The following is a 17251-nucleotide window of genomic DNA, read 5'->3' on the forward strand; positions in this document are numbered from 1 at the left end:
AATCTAGTGCCCTTTCGTCTCTTTCTAGTCGGCTGCGATTGTATATATTTATCCCTATTTTACGCCGTGTGATAAGAGAAAGGGTTATCATGCCGCTGTTGCTACTAGTATTTGGCAACGTGCTCGCATCACTATGTCTCTATCTAACGTTTGGGGTGAATGCTTATTTTTGGTGCGCACGTACGCGCTTTCGAATCAGTTAATCAGGAACATACTTACAGTGTGTTAGTTATGGTTTTATCTTTGGTCTAACTGAAACAGAAGCACAGAAGCATTCTCCGTTTTGGGCCGTCGGAGTTGCCAACATGTGTTTGGACGAATGCTATACTCTAGTTAGTTGTTAAACCATCTTCAAATGGAAACGTATTTAACAATCCTTCCTCTAACTCAATCCGCTCAAGAACTCCAAACGGAATACGCGAGCGTGCCGCGTGCAAATCACCTGTTATAACGCGCCACCCGACCGCGGGCCACCCTTTCGTCGTGATCATCCTACCCCTACTACTTTTTAAAAACTTTCATTCATTCATTGCTGAAAAAACTGTTGACATTACGTCATACGTTGCTAGGTTACCGCCAAAAGAGAACGTGTGAGTTTTTGTTTTTGTGTGCGTTTCCTGAAAGCCCGCACTGTGCGTGTTTTTGTTTTTGTGCAACCAGACTGACACAACTTTATTCGCAGGAAAAAGGAAGGTAAGTCACTACATTGATACAACCAAATTTACACGCACACATTTTTTATTTAAAGCTATTTGCTGAACTGGACAGCTTGTGGTGATCGACGTTTAAATGCCTTGGGGGATTTGTCGGGCTAACGTGACACTCATTAGTGTGGCTATAAAGCAAAATTTTGTGCCAATCTAAAACTACACGCTAATAATATTAAACGAATTAAAATTAACTTCTTTTTTAACCTCTTTTTTGTTTAAAACAAAATTCCTTGCAGGATCAAATTTAAATTTCTAGTAGTTTTATCAAAAAATTACCAAAGGATATCAGCAGTAAAATTGTCAAGAAATAAAAAAAATATGTGACTTAAAGCAAGAAATATAAACGATGAAATTTGAAACTCAATGATTTACATATTTTAATAAATATCTTTTCATTTCAAATTGGAATATAATTCATTTTAAGCGAACATGTTATTTAAAACCATTCGGTTCTTACCCCTTTATTGCTTATTTTAAAAACCAGTTTGAAATATTATTTATTCGCCATAAAATTTTAAAATAAATTTTCGAATAGAATAAATACACTTTTTCCAAGCAACAACATTAATTAAAAGATTATTTTAGTATTTAGTATTTTACTAAATTACCATTGAATTTACTCTAGGAGTACTTTTTTAAGTTTAAAAATGCTCCTAAATTGACTAATAATTTTATTTATTTTTAATGTGCGAAGTGAAAAAGCTGCCAAAAATGTCGGAGATAGAAGTGTTTTTGCAGTTCTTTATATTAGGTTTTTTGGCGAAGAACTGAAAGATACTTAAAGATTCCATTAATCCAAACTTCTTATTGAATTGTACAGCATCCCCCTGCTTTGCACCATAACGAATATTTCCAAATTTTCAAATGGTGAAAGAAACGAATTTAAATTAAAGTTAATTCATTTTTGAAGTCTAACATCCAAGATGGCGAACCATAAAATGCATAATTTTAAATCCACTTACTTAACTTCGCCTAGATTCAGGTTGTCATAAACTTCTCCGTGTGATTAGGAGCGTCGTGGAAATAAAACTCGATCAAAGGAGGACGTCACCCAACAAACGGCCATCGATGTGAGAATAGTTAATGAAAAGGGGAGACAAGTTTTCTTGTTCCAGGGTCCGGTCCACTTAATAAGCACTTGTGTTTGACCGTCGGAAACTGACAATGGGGACATCGCGCGCCGGACGCTCCATCTAATCACTCGCATTCATAGTTTCGGCATTGTTTCCAGCTGCCCGTTTTAAATATTTGCTTTACATTCGTTTTTTGAGTTAATTCACCTTTGAAAATACGCCCTTTGATCCGTATGTAAAAATACATTTTCGATGATAACAATACGAGGGTGATGGTCCAAAATTGGACGCTGTCTGCCAGTAATAGCTTCAATGTTTGATACACATTATAAATTTAGTTTGATGTTTAAGTTATTAGTACAAAACTTTTACATAAGAATATAAAGATATCACAAAATTTTATAAGGTTTTAAACAGTTTTTTTAATTAGTTATTTTTGATTAGTAGGGACAATCAATAAAATTAAAATTGTTTCAGGTTCTTTGTAGTGTGAGGAATGGTTGGACGTCATCGCATTAAACCTGTGCCAAAATGTGACTAGCCAACAAAATAAATCGACGTTAAGGCACATCGAATGACAAAAACCTTAAATGCTTAACCTATATGTACGGTGATTGGTCCAGCAACGAGACAATGCATCTGACGAACACCCAAACGGCCACTGGCACTGCCTCGTCGCCAGAAGGCACCAACATCATAAACGATACCTACACCAAAATGACCTCTGATATCCTGGCCGAAAGAACTCTAAACGACTTCCTATCGGAACATCCGGGCGAGCTCGTACGCACCGGTAGTCCCCTGTTCGTGTGTACAGTTTTGCCACCCCATTGGCGGAGCAACAAGACGTTGCCGGTGGCGTTCAAAGTCGTCGCATTGGGTGACGTTGGTGACGGGACTGTGGTGACAGTGCGGGCGGGAAATGATGAGAACTACTGTGCGGAATTGAGGAACTCAACGGCGGTGATGAAGAACCAAGTGGCGAAGTTCAATGATCTTCGATTCGTCGGAAGAAGCGGGAGAGGTTAGTATCCAGCTTCAAGGAAGACACTCACCTCCAACATTCCTGTTCCTCCTCATTTAATTTGCAAGAATAAAGAAGAGTTATGTTTCTACTATACATGAAAGTGAAACTATAAAATTCTCTAAATATTGGAAGAAATTGAAACATTTAAATTGAAGGAAAACAGCACATAAATGAAGAGATATAATATAATGTATAATGATATACATAAAATATTGTTATTGAATATGCTTCTGCTTCATTTTGCCAGACATTTTATATGCAACACATAAGTTTGATGAAGGATAATAATCAATTTAAAATAGAAACACAAAAACTATTGTACTTGTCTTTGTTTTGTAAAATAATATTTTCGTGGTGAAACAAGTAAATCATTAGACGGATGACACCCCCATCGTTTCATATATCACACACGCGAAATACCTTCGTGTGGGAATAGCAAAAACGGTTTCACAGCGAAAATTCATTGCGACAGTAACAAAATTGCACTATAGAGACTATAATATTCGAACATTGATCCACAAAATGCATTTGAAATGCACGCAAAATGGCGTTAATATCAGCATGCAATATCAAACTAACATAATTACAGTGCATTTCACTGAAAAGTCCGAAAGTCAAAGGGTTATTAATACCCATTAACACCCCGTAAAGATTGCGCTAGTAATAATAATATTGTAAATTATATTAATTACGAATTCCAATGTGTAATTTTAATTTGCGGTTCGGTGACATTTGAACGCAACAGAATAAATTACATTTGATAATATTATATATGGTATTGATTGTCTTGTTATACGGAAATACGTAACCAGATTAAAATGCACCAAATGCTGTTTATTAATATTCAATTCGTTCTACACTATACGTCATTCATTTTTAAAATTCAATAACTAACAATAAAACGCTCAATAATTGCCCGAATTCATAAAAATTAATTATGCAATAATCGCGGAAGCCGCAAAATTGAATATTGCACCCAATCAGTAAATTATTCAGACCAAAGGTACAAACGTAGACGTCTTAAAACCGTTTTCGAGTTCTTGGCATTATCCTGGCGAATCTGCGAAAGGGGGATAGAAGTAATTAACACGATGCGATACTCAGTCTCTTAGTGTTGCTTAAAATAATCACCTGCTAATCTTGGATTGAGCACGGGAAATGATCCGAGAGGTGATTTCCAGATGAATTTCTAGGATTACTTAATACTTTAACGCGTAATATGACAAAGATTAATCACGCAACTGGATAAAAGTGATTATTAATCGACTTTCCAGAGTTTCGAACTATAACAATTTAGACGAAGTATTGGCGGTTATAAAGTGTGCAACGTCTTAGAAATACGAATAAAAGTGGGTATTAATTAATGGCTCAGACCGGAATTCATAAAATATTTCACCCGATTATCCATTAATGACTATGTTCATTATTAAGAATTTTAACAATTTATTGGGAAAGGCATCTTCTGATAAGTGAAATATTTTGAACTCGATGAAAATCTTTTGCATTCCCTTAATTACTAATATATTCGTTTATATTTTATTAGATTTTCACAAAAAAAAAAAAAACATCTATTCAAAGTACACATGAATATTTTGGCACTTTGATGATTCGAATAGATCTGTATGCGCCATCTTGGATTAAACTAGAGGGGATTTTGGTAATAGTTTTTTAATTAATCATAATTAAGATGAAAATACAAATGTAAACAACAATAATTTGACTAAAAGGAAGAGTTCATTTTTTAAAAAGTGCATAAGAAAAAAATGAAAAATGAGCACTTTTTTGCACAGTGATTATTCGAATAAATCTGGATGCGCCATTTTAGTTTAGACAAGAGAGGATTTTGATAATAGTTTAATAATTTTAATTAATTAATAATTATGACGAAAATACAACTGTAACAACAATAATCTGACTAAAAAAAGAGTTCATTTTTTAAAAAGAGCTTAAGTAAAAGATGAAAAATGAGTTTCCATCCCAATTGTGTAGCCCTTATACTGGACTAAATCATGCGATCCGAAACGAAACGCAAAACAATGATGCCAGGAAATTCGGCGGTTTTAATCCGACGTTGTCATGAAAAGTGTCAACAGATTATAAAAGTTAATCCGCCGTAAAATAAACTTGTTGTCGGTGCTGTCTGGAAATTTTGCCGCGTTTTCCGTCTCTCGTCATCTCGCGCAAAAGAAAATTCGGTCTCGCTACTGCGAACGATTGGATTTAATTTAAAAATAAAGTTTGAACAGGGATTAAGCGCAGTTTAACGTTTGCTTTTATAAGTGACTGCTCCCTGTTTGTATGATTTAGCGGCTTTTGAGGTTTCCTTTTATTTTGTTTATTAACGTTTTAAATTTGTTTTAGTTCAATAAATGGCAAGCCTCTGTTTGTTTCAATTTGTTTTCATTATTTTCTGAATTTTTGTATGACCATACATATGCATAGTTATTTTATTTTCAGGTTAATTAATTAATAGACTGCACGCAATAACTTAATTTACTTTTCTAATTTGATGATGAATATAGAATACTGAAAAATTTACTCAAATATAGTTATTGACAAATAGTTGACATCTGGTTTAATACCATATTTTTTAATACTAATTGAAATCAACCATCATAAAGAAAGAAATATTATTTAATTATAAAATTATCATAGTTATCAAGTTGTACCATTACTAATCTTCATAACTATTTTTAAAAACAAAACAACACAGTGGAAAAGTTGAAAAACTCTAGATGCTGAATACTATTTTATTTTCACAGTAGTGCGCAAATATTTAAAAAGCTGTTACTTCAAAAAACTCCATAAATTCTTCTCAGCAACACAATGATCCAAATAATGCATGAAATCAATAAGTTCTTCCACGCATGTTTCGGTTGTGGTAATATTGGTTACTCTATCGTTACACTGCAACAATCTCTTCGCAAGTTGCTCACCATGAGGTTCACGACTGCACTCCTTTCTAAGTGTCTCCAGTGGATCCTTCAATTCGTCGTCATCAGGTTCATCCGGAAAGTATTGATATCTTTCATTTTTATCGGGTTGTGGACAATCGTCTGGACACTCTTCATCTGTGTTCTGAAGAAAAACCTTGGGAAACTTACGAATCATATCAAACAACATTATGTGAACTTGAAGAGTTTTTTACTCAGCTGTAATGTATATGTCGCTTGAGAGTTTATTTTTGAATGTGTCATTTCCATAGTAACCAAATGGTATTATTTATAGTCACGAGTGAAAAAATGCAATTGTTAAAATCCCGTCGTAACAAAAAACGTTCGTCCGATTAGAAGGAACAAAACAACAGGAAGCAAAAATCCATGGCATGAGTTTATTTCAGTGGTGCTTAACATGAGCGTTGCGGCGCAATGTGGGCATGTAGGTGAGCTTTTGGTGAAAAATGCACACTACTTGATGTGTTTAACCCCGGCTATTAGGGTTTGTGTGATGCCTCAAACATACCACCGTGTGCTCACTAGCTTTAAATACAAAACGTCCATCGATTTTTTACTCGGCTCTTTTTTAACGTGTCCAATTTCTCAATTAATTACACCGCGCGGTCAACAAAAGCTAATTGCGCGTCTGTTTTTTTTTTTATTTCCCTTCAATCTAATTATATGGAGTTGTGCATGAATTATTAAGTGATGAATAGATGAAAGCGTCGAATTCCATGTGATTTTGTTGAAACAAGTTCGGCGTAAGTGAGGTCCACCAAGTTGGTTAGTCTGCTTGGTCAGAGAGTGTGACCTATGGTCATATGTGGGTTGCTGGCTCGGTTTCGGCCCCAGTTAGCACTCCAAAGGAATGTTTCAAACAGTTTAGCCGGCCGGCCATATCGGATAAAAAATTCAAACCGACCAGAATTCTCATTAGCGTTTTAACGAGAGAGATTGTTCTAAATTAACAGGGTTCAAAAAGTTTCATAATTTATTTAGCCGCACAATTTACATTTTCTATCTTTCCAACTTAATGTTTTTATAATTTTGTGTTTCTTAGTATGACTGGAGGATCTCTGTTACATATTCCCGGTTTATTAAACTCGATTTCTCGAGTAGCGTGTTTGTCGGTGTTTTACACCGACATGGCATATGGTTTTAGATAGACATAACATCGACGGCGCACCGCACAAGTATCTGTGTGTTGGGGTTAAGTGATCACGCCATTATTCGTGCCAGGCACAGAAATAGAAGCGGTGGTGTCTGTACGTTCCCGCAAAAACGACCCACCGCCGAGTGCTGTTTTCAGGAACAATTTTCGTCTCTACATTGTCGTAAATAATTTAATGGCTTTGAAATATAATGTCTCGAAACGAACGGCAAAAGCGTCACATACAAATTAAATACATTAACAGAGATATTCTTTTGTTTGCAGGCAAAAGTTTCACATTAACAATAATGGTATCGACCAGTCCCCCACAAGTAGCGACATACAATAAGGCGATAAAAGTGACGGTGGATGGTCCACGTGAACCGAGATCTAAGACAAGTGAGTATGATCTTTTTTCACAATACGATTGCTTGCTAAAGACCACCCGGTTGAGAAAGCTTAATTTAAATAAATAATCCTATTAAAAATGAGACAGGCTTTGTTTCGATTCTTTTCAAGTTGCTTTTAATATTCTCTGGAAGTAGCATTTATTTTTGTATCAGAGTTTTGATTGCAAGCGGCTCCGTCTTTAAGTATCCATTTCAAAGATGAAACCGACAAAATTATTAAGTCGGTATAATGTTTAATGCCGCTCAGTTGGGTGTTCTAAAAATACCCAGTTTATTATCCTGCAACCATTCCTAACATTCAATTCCAGTCTGTTCGGAAAAAATGAACGGGTTAAATGATTTACTGGTGTTTCCCATTCCCCCCAATAATTTTAACCCGACATTTAAATAAGTTGGAACTGGCGGAACTAAACAAAGTAGTCCGAGTTAAGTCGATGTGCATTTGTCACATGCAGTCCACCCACACATTAACATTCTTGAATTGATGTAAATTGAGTATCCTCGCCAGGCAAGATACGACAGAGCGACGAGGGAAATCGGGAACGGGAACGGGGACGGGACAAAGGGTTCGTGAAACAGACACAGATGAGCTAGTTGTAATTAATTAATCAACCAATTCAATTCATTAATTCCCTTCCAGAGAAGAGTTTTAGAGCAAATTTAGGGAAATTTCAACTTGCTGATGAATATTCACTTTACTACTACGAATGGCTGTTTGTCAAATGTATTTAATTTTTTCTATGAAGACCTTTTAATTATTAATTAACCAACAGTACAGTAGTGGAAAAATTATTATTTTTAGAAACAACCATAAACCATCTTTTGTATTTTCTCAAAATTCTCAGATAACATTTTCTTTCAAACCCCACTTTATTTACGTTAAGTTAATCGCTTTGTTTTGAGTATTATAATGTCACCCCTCAATACATCAAGTTACTAGAATGAAACGCACAAAAACAGGCAGATTTCTCACAAGAATATTTTCTATTTATAATCCAACAGCTGAACTGAGACAGCAGCATGTTCCCGGTGATTTATCGTCGAACGTTTTTGGGTAGTAAATTCTTATGAGCCTGGAATGCGGGAGAAGTAAATAAGACAAACTGGGGTCGCGTCTTGACAAGAATCCGCAGGATTTCACACTTTCTTAACAAAAGCAACAGGTCTGACAGGAATCTAAGAGAATTCTTTCACGTGTAATTAATTCCGCCAGATAAAATTACACCCTGTATTTTTGTGCCACGTTATATAATTAATACGTCGTTGTAATGAAGACAATTAAATGTTCGCTTGTTGTTGCAAGTTTTAATTAGGAATTAATTAAACCGGTTAACGTTTGAGATGGATTTTTGCCGTTGCAGACTTTTCTCCGGCCATTTTCGCATAAATCATTCGTTCAGTTGCGGAGCCAACATTAAGTAACCGCAAGTCTTAGAAGAGAATATCGGCGAGGCCCCATTTAGACACAACTTTGTGCTAGTTTGTTCGAAATTGCTGCTCGACTCCTGCAAACTTCCTGCAATATTGGTTCACTTAACCTTAAAAGGCAATGCAAGGAGCGCTTGATATTATAAGGGCATGGTAAATGTACTTTGATACTGCCTTTGGCTTATTATTATAAAGGGCTAATATACAATTAGGTACTTTGAGCAATCGTAAGGAAATTCACGAGACGGAATTGGCGAAAATAAAAATCATTTTATAATATAAAATTCAAAGTACAGTTGACAAATAAATAATGGGTTAAAAATAAAATAAATATAAAGTGAGCTACCTTAAAAGTTTATGGAGGCGTTTAATTTTTCAGGAAATAAGTTTCCATCCTACCGAAAATGAGTTTTAACAGATCCGCCCGATAAAAAAAGTGTCCGTGTAGCAGCACTAAAAACCTTTCATCCGCCAAGTGTCCGGATTCTCACCCTAATCTAATACATGTCAGCAGGAAAGCGTCCAGATGTCGCATTGAAAATCCTGCCGGCCCCGCCAGAAATGCTATATTCCTATAACATTTCGTCCTGATAGTACTGTACGTTTGTCACACCTCCTGCTGATACAGTTTGCTGCAGACGTTAATTAATATATACTCACAGGAAATAATTACATTTCCTGCTAACAGTTTTCCTGCTTGTCGCTGTCTGTCTCTCTTCCACTCCGGCTTCTGCTACAGTAATTATTTTACATGGTTGATTATGTCACACCATTGTAATTTTAATGCTTTGTTGGGGAAAATATTGGTGATGTTGATTTGTTTTTGCAAGTGACGTTTTAATATAAAATTCCATCTGGTCTTTAAATTTACAACGCATTTTATGTTCAACGGAAAATCATTATTGTATGAATTCTCTTTAATTACACAACTTTATAACAAAATAATTTTTTATATAAATGTCAAACATAAATAATTCTACCTCTATAATATAAAATTGTTATGTTTAGGGATTATTGCAGGAATTATGTTTATTTACGTAACTTTGTAACAAATTTTTTATGTAAATAACATACGCTTAATTGATTTTATATAACGTAAAATGATTGTCAATCAGTTAATCAATGCACATACTACGAAATCATCGGTTGCTGGTGCTAAGCTAATATTGACTGTGAAGTAAGCCTAGATCAGGACAGTTGTCAGTTCTAATATAGTGCTATCTCTTCTAGGACAACAACAACAATTTCACTTTGCCTTCGGACAGAGGCCGTTCCCTTTCGCCGCCTCGGACCCTTTGTCAGGTTTCAGGATGCCCCCGATTGGAAATTGCAATAGTAAGTAACCTTCCAACAAATTAATTTTACGTCCACAATTTAACTATGCACCTTAACTCAAAGAACAACTACAATAGTTTAACAGTATGTTCCAAAAATGGCGCAAACAAATGGTGGTACGTCGTAAAGGAACCTTTCGTGAAATAAAAAAGTGAATTAATATAAAATTACATTGCTTTTTCTTTCCGTATATCTTATTAATATGGGTACGGAATATTCAAATACCATAAATTAATTCAAAATTTTCGCATATTACTATTTATTATAACTTCTTTATTATGATTTTATTATAAAATAGAAAAAAAAAACATAACAGTAAATGCATAAATAAAATAAACATATAAGTTCAAAATTAGATCCCTTGATCCCTTGATCCAAACTCTTGTCCTTCTTCAGTATATTCATTAAATATGTATAATCATTACTTATTTCAATTAAAATTTATATACACCAAAATTGTGTTCTCTAAAAAATACCTCTCTTGTAGTTAAAAAGGTAAAAATCCAGTAGGAGCTAGTTATTTTATAGGACGGCCACAACTTCTCCATTAAGTAGGAAGTTAATTTCGAACTAAAGCTGCTGCATATTATGCAACGATTTGGTGTAACAACTTGTCCACTTAATTTGAGTTTCTAGATGCTGCCTCGTATATGTACTAAAAAAAGTTTATAGCGTCCTCGAGTATTTAATTAACATAATGAGGATTTTCATACTTTAGTAAACCCCAATAATTAACGTAATGAGAAAGAAATCCCAACTATTAACAAACATCATTCTTAGTAAATAGATTGATCATTATTGGATTTGACTTTTTAGAGGTTTGTTGAATTTGTTGAAGTAACTAATAACAGAAATCCAAACGAGTTGGTTGCCTTTATTTGTTTAGGCATGAACCTCGCTGTAATTCACGGCCAAGTGATCATGGCAAAATTTTCTTTAGTTCATAAGCACGACTTGTATGACCAAACAATGAAAACCTATGTGCAAATTCACTATAGAATATTGCAACCACAAATCAATTTTTAAGGTACTTGATTAAGAAAGTATTTAAATCTATGATTCGCACATTTTTAGACGATGTAGTTGGATAGTCTTCTTAAATATTTGTGCTTAAAATTGCAATAACTTAAAGTTTAGACAAGATATTATTATTTTTTTTTATTTTATGATTGAGTATGAGTATGATTCTAACACGATTATCAAAATAAAATTCGAAACATTAAACTATAATATTCGTGCCATTGTTTGATTGCGCCCTTTTTAGAGTATCATGTAAAAATAATCGTAACATCTAAATTTATTCAAAATCTCTTTGTTGAGGTATTTTATTAAGAAGAATATTTTGCCAATTATCCTCGATATTCTTCTTGAAAGTAAAACTTTCAGCAAAAGTAAAATAACAAAGGAAGTTTCAATTATAACTTTCATAATCTCGCAGAAATCTTTACATTCATACAAATCCTTTAATTAACCGTTCCCACTGCATTAAAATTCAAAAATCGGAGCAAAACTAACTGCTAAAAACTGAATGTCGAAAGGATAAGGTTTAATTTAATTTAGGACTCCACCCTTTTATAGTACTTTTGGGAATACCATTGTAAATGAGAACAAAACTCATTCGTTATCCTTGTAAATAGGATAAAGGAATAAACTGATTTGAAATGCACAAGTGTTTTGGTAAATATATTTATATTCATTAAATGTTTTAGTTCGCGTGCTACTTAAAACTGACAAAGGAATAAGATGGATTGTTCGTGATTAGACTTTGTCATTTGTGGAAATCATTTTAACTTTGAAGTTGTTATCCAACTCTTTTTTCCAAAGAGATTTGCTTGAGGTTTTACACTTTAAACAGCACCGCGTATTGTACAAATTTATACCAAAATGTATATAATATTTGTTGTTCAAATAGTACAATAAACTACCATTAACCATAAATTCACATATCGAAAATATCGAACGTACATCGAAACCGTGAACATGTAAATAAAGAGATCCAGCTGTAACTCAGTCCCTGCAGTTGTGTACAATAATTTGTGTGTATTCGGATACCACTAAACAAAACAAACCGTTTGAAAAGCAAGCAAAGTAAAAAGCAATTAATTCGTTTTTGTGGCCGAACATTGGATTCAATAACATGCGGACGACAATACGGCTTTTGTAAAAAAACGATTCCAGTTCAGATGGTTTTGGAGTGGGAGGACGTTCTGTCAAAATTACTCGATATTCCATCAAACCGGTCTGTTTCACGTTCACCGACATTATTGCGCCTAAAAAGGTCGTAATTTCACTTTGGATTTGTTACACGCAAAAGCGAAATTTTTAGGTTGGACGCACAAGTGTCTATGAATTATTTTGCTGTGCGTAACCGGCCGCAAATTCATAATTAAAGTGATGCGGTCAGATCGATAAATTAATCAACCCCAAACCGGAGTACAGCGTAATGATCCGCCGAATTACTGATTTTCAATTGCACCAATATTTAGCAAACCAATTTAAAATATTTGCAAATCTAATAATGCCATAATGATTCATATCATTATACCTACTGTTAGTTTAATCTCTTAATTTAAACATAAAAGTAAACAGTTGTAGTTGGATTCATTTATACAATTTTTCAAATTTATCATCATTTGTTCTTGCACAGATATGCCTCAATTTGGACTAAGTAGCACGAACTCGCATTGGGGCTACGGGGCGGCCGGGGCGTATTCCCCGTATTTCACGCCAAGCACGTTGGGCTCGTGTGCGGCGCCCGCCGCCCAGTTCAACACCCCAGCCCTCGGGTTCTCGGGCAGCGCCCCCGACCAATCCACCACACAAGATGCCTTTACCACCAGTTCCACTGTTAGTTCACGTAAGTCTTTTCGTCCTTTTGCCTTGGACATCTGCCAACTGCGGACGTTTTCGTTTCAGTGATACCTGATGCTTCGGCAACGGATTTGGATCAACATCTGGGCTTAGTGACATCACAAAATCACACGACGAACCACTCTCTAAATCCGGCACACTCCTCGTCCTTGTTGGTGCCGCGGTACTCCTCCAATCATACGACAGATTTTGCGATTTCCGGACCGAGAAGTCTGTCGGACAACTCGAGCGCCGCCGAGAGTCCCGTCCAAGACGACTTGCTCACCCCCCAAACCGCTCCGGGCGTCAACCACGTCAACAACACGACGAACTTCAACCTGCACCAGAACATGCCGCAGAGTTCCTATTCCTCCGGTAACTGCAACAACTCCATTTATCCAGTGCTGCCCGGCTTGTTGTATTCTCAACTTTATTCAGCCGCCAACCAGAGCCACAACTTCCACTCGTTACACACGCACCATTCGAGCCAGACCCACCACAACGACATACAGACCGTAATGGATCATTTGTCCTCAAGCAACCAGAGACAGATGAATGGGAGTACGGATCTGCTCCTGTCGAATAACGGCACGTGTGCGGCCGCCGCCAACAGACAGGACGACGGTCACACTAGGGGGCTCAGCACCCAAGGGCCCAGGGGGCCCGCTCAAAACGGCGACGCCGTCGTCTGGAGGCCCTATTAAACTCAAACCACGTGGTTCTTCGTCGCAGTTTTTTCAATGTGGATTGGAAACATGCAATTTGGTATGTTAGATTTTTTTTTGTAAAAAACTGATATTTGCAATAGTTTAGCAGCACATTTAATACAAACACTTGCTGTTGATAAAACTGTGCATGTATCCGTAGTTGAAAATTTGTCCGGGTAAAAATATTGAAAAAGGTTCAGTTGACCAATGAATAAAACTGCGAATTTAAAAACAGAATATGTCTTGCTGACTAGTTGATAGCAGTAAATGTGCCAAAACGCCACTCAAACGCTAATTTGAATAATAAATCTCGTCCAATTATTCATTCAGTTTCACGGATTGTTTGCTCAAAAAGCAGTGGCTCTTGCATGAATATGTGTTTTGCAGGCAGATATTCATCCAAGAACGTGTGTATTGTAGATTTTACATATAATAATAAATAATCGATCATCGATTTAAATTTGTATATATAGTTACAAGTTTTCGTTCTTTATGTTTAACATAAACCGTGTTTGTTTTTGTTTTTAATGTTGTTTAAACGAGACATTGTAAATTATATATTATAAAATGTTACTATTAAGTATAAAATGTAAACTAAAAGTGAATAAAACATTGTGCAATCTATCATTAGTGAATATGTCCTGTAAATAACCATTTAAAAATACTAAACATCAACAATGCTTGTATTTTTAAATCACACTGTGTAAATTGATAACGCTTTAAATATGGTACGAGTTTCCTGTACAAAAACCTTTAATTGTTATTTTTTGTTGAAGAATGTAATATAACAACGATATGAAATAAATTTAACAAGACAAATTTGATTTTTTTATTCACCATATCCAAAATTATCATAAAATTTAATAAAGGTAAGTAATAATTTGCAAAATATATTAATATCAGATATAAAATTAACTCAAAAAACGTGACGCACTGGCACAGTTTAAGTTTCTGATATTAACAAGTGTTTTTTTTTTTTGAAATATTAAGTTCATAATTTGATATGATTTAAATATGAATCACAAATCGCTTTTTTATTATTTTTTTAATAGACTTAATTTTAAAATGTGATAAACATTAAAACTGGTATCAATCGAAGAGAAGTTTAGTGTAGTCTTATACAGCATGTAAAAGGGTTGGTTTTTGGTCAATATTTTTTAATAGTTTCCGAACATTTAAGGTAAGTTAAAATACAAATGCTAAATAACAGGGATAGTCTCAGAAAATAAAATGGCAAATACCTGAAATAAGTGCAAAATATAATTTAACCGGCCCTGAAAAGTGGAGAACACGAAGTAAAACACTGGCGCGTACAATTCTCTGTAAATAATGTTCTGGAACTTTTACTAAAATTGACCGTTTGTGGTTGAAAGTAGAAGGGACAGAAAATGTAGGTATAAAAGGAAAGTTTTAAAAAAATATATAAAGGAATTCGCTAACTGTGGAATGTTTGCTGGCCGAAAATTAAACTGGGAAGAATGCTTGGATAATGAATATCTAAATACTACAAAGGTCTCTTAGGATTCCATGGTAAGACGAGAGAATTTCATGTATCTACATGACTGATTTGAAACTTTTAATTAATTGGTTAGTTGAACAGTTTTCCCTATTACAAAACATTTATGGGACAAACTTTTTTCATTAACTGCAGTTCTTTTATCACGACAATGCACTGACCCAGTGGTTCGTTCAATTTGATTTTTGCAATTGGCGAATTTTTATTAATGATGTTTCCAATAATCATAAAGAAACTTTGAATATGATTATGTCGAAAATGATTAATCCACAAAATTATTGACTATAGCCTGAACTACGATTCCAAGTAATAGATCGCGATCTCCCCGAAAGCAGGAAGGGCTTTGTGCACTAAGGAAAGGATTTAAGCGAAGGGTTGTTAAAATAACTACTAGCACGTATGTGTTAATCAAGATTATGACGTTATTAGTGGCCCCTGGGGGGATGGAACGCAACGCATGTCTTAGCTGTCGTAAGTTTCGCGAGCGCCTTTCTATCTGATTATGTTACACATAATTGCTCTCGGGGGCAATTTGTTTATTTAACTACTAGGAACATTTTGCTATCAACTGTATGTGGATGGTTGCCGAACTTCAAGTCGATGCGAATAAATTTACTGGAACGAGTTTCAGAACTTTCTTCCTACCCAAATATACACATTAGAACAATTTTATTCGGAACGAGTCGGTGATTAATGTATTGCACTACAAACCAAACAAAGTACAAAACAAATTATCCAAGGAGACTCCGGGAATAATAAAAACTGCTTTGTGATATTGAAAAAAGGATGTTGATAAATTTGCGAAACTGAAGCGGTGGGTCTCTTCGACGTTTGAGATAATTAACACATCAGCTGAAGATTTATCTGTGCATGTTTGTCCTGTTTTTCCTATTGTTATAAATTGCATTTATTTACGGAACACATGTTCCAGGGGATATTTTGCAGGGGCGAGTGTGAGCGCAATAGGCAGTATATTAGGTTAAATCGACATTTGGATAGCCATTATAGGCTACTAATTAGCGGTGGCAGGTGTACCGTATAGCAACCAAAGTTAGGCCGGTAGGAGAGGGCTTTGTAAAATCCCCGCTTCCCAATTTCATTACACTCCGCATGTGTGTGATGCGTCCGCTGTTTGGAAATTCGTTTCATCGCCAATGATTTTATTGTATTATTTATGCACGGGACGAACACCCTGTTTCTGAATGTTTGAAAGCTGCCGATTTACGTTGTTTAGATTGATTGTGAATTCAATGTTTTATTTCGTGCTGAAATGTTTTAAAAAAAATCCACCCACACTATCAATGCACAAAAATAAATTTGCAAGCTTCGAGATTTAATTGATTTGATTATTTACTTTCATGCTAAAACATCCAGAACAAAAGTTTTTGAGAGTTTTGCTAATTTTGTTAAACTGTAACCTGCCTTGAAAATGTTCACTTCACAAAAGTATTGATCCATTTTCACTCGAAATAGCTGGGCTAATTAATTGTAATTATTTTTAAATAAAGGAGTACAGATGAAATTTCGCAAATAAATATGGAAAACCCTATGCCAATCTCCTGGTTCACATCAAAGGGCTCATTTATGTCGCAAAGAAGAAATTCAAGCAAGAAATAATAATTAATAAATTTTCCAGAAACAGAGGCAGCGGAATAAAGCAGGAAATTTCGACGGGCAACATCAAAAACAGTTCAAATATCAAAGAAAACCGCAAAATCTGAGCTCGAGAGCGCGACCGTGCCAGTTTTTCTGGCACGACAGCGCTTTCTAGTGTCAACCCTTAAAACTTCAAGTGTTTTCGGTTGTTTTCTTACAGGACCGGTCCGCCAGAAGCGGAAAGGGAAGGAGGATTTCTTATAAAAGTCGCCTGAAAGAACCCTCGGGTCGCGGACGCATGAAAAACCAGACCTGCTCGGGCTTCTTCGGTGCTATCGATTTTAGCAGCGAAGCTCAGTAAAAGTTCCTTTAAATATTCCTTTATAATAAATATGTTTTTTATTATATATTTTTTAATTAACAACTATGAATAACTCTTATGTTATGAATATATGTTTGTTGGGTGTTGTATATTGTGCTCTTGTAACTTTATAATGTCTAGGACATTATAAA

General features: G+C 35.1%; 1 protein-coding gene across 3 annotated transcripts; it reads left to right on the top strand.

The window, feature by feature from the left end:
* The first annotated feature begins 510 nt into the window (after positions 1 to 510).
* Positions 511 to 13863, top strand: LOC109609275 (runt-related transcription factor 2). 3 transcript variants are annotated; one of them, XR_007547054.1, is made up of 7 exons: positions 511 to 693; positions 2261 to 2807; positions 7182 to 7295; positions 9950 to 10069; positions 12717 to 12926; positions 12986 to 13684; positions 13736 to 13863. XR_007547054.1 is itself a non-coding variant. In XM_020025916.2 (6 exons), the coding sequence occupies exons 2-6, from the start codon at positions 2387 to 2389 to the stop codon at positions 13621 to 13623; spliced, it is 1503 nt and encodes a 500-aa protein (XP_019881475.1). In that variant the 5' UTR covers positions 511 to 693; positions 2261 to 2386; the 3' UTR covers positions 13624 to 13863. The 3 variants fall into 3 exon arrangements, 2 of the variants coding, with proteins under 2 accessions (XP_019881475.1, XP_049817524.1); XM_020025916.2 differs by having other exon boundaries at positions 12986 to 13863; XM_049961567.1 differs by having other exon boundaries at positions 512 to 693; positions 9965 to 10069; positions 12986 to 13863.
* The last annotated feature ends 3388 nt before the right edge of the window (positions 13864 to 17251 follow it).

Source organism: Aethina tumida, chromosome 1 (genome assembly GCF_024364675.1).
Source record: "Aethina tumida isolate Nest 87 chromosome 1, icAetTumi1.1, whole genome shotgun sequence".
NCBI classification, from domain to species: domain Eukaryota; kingdom Metazoa; phylum Arthropoda; class Insecta; order Coleoptera; family Nitidulidae; genus Aethina; species Aethina tumida.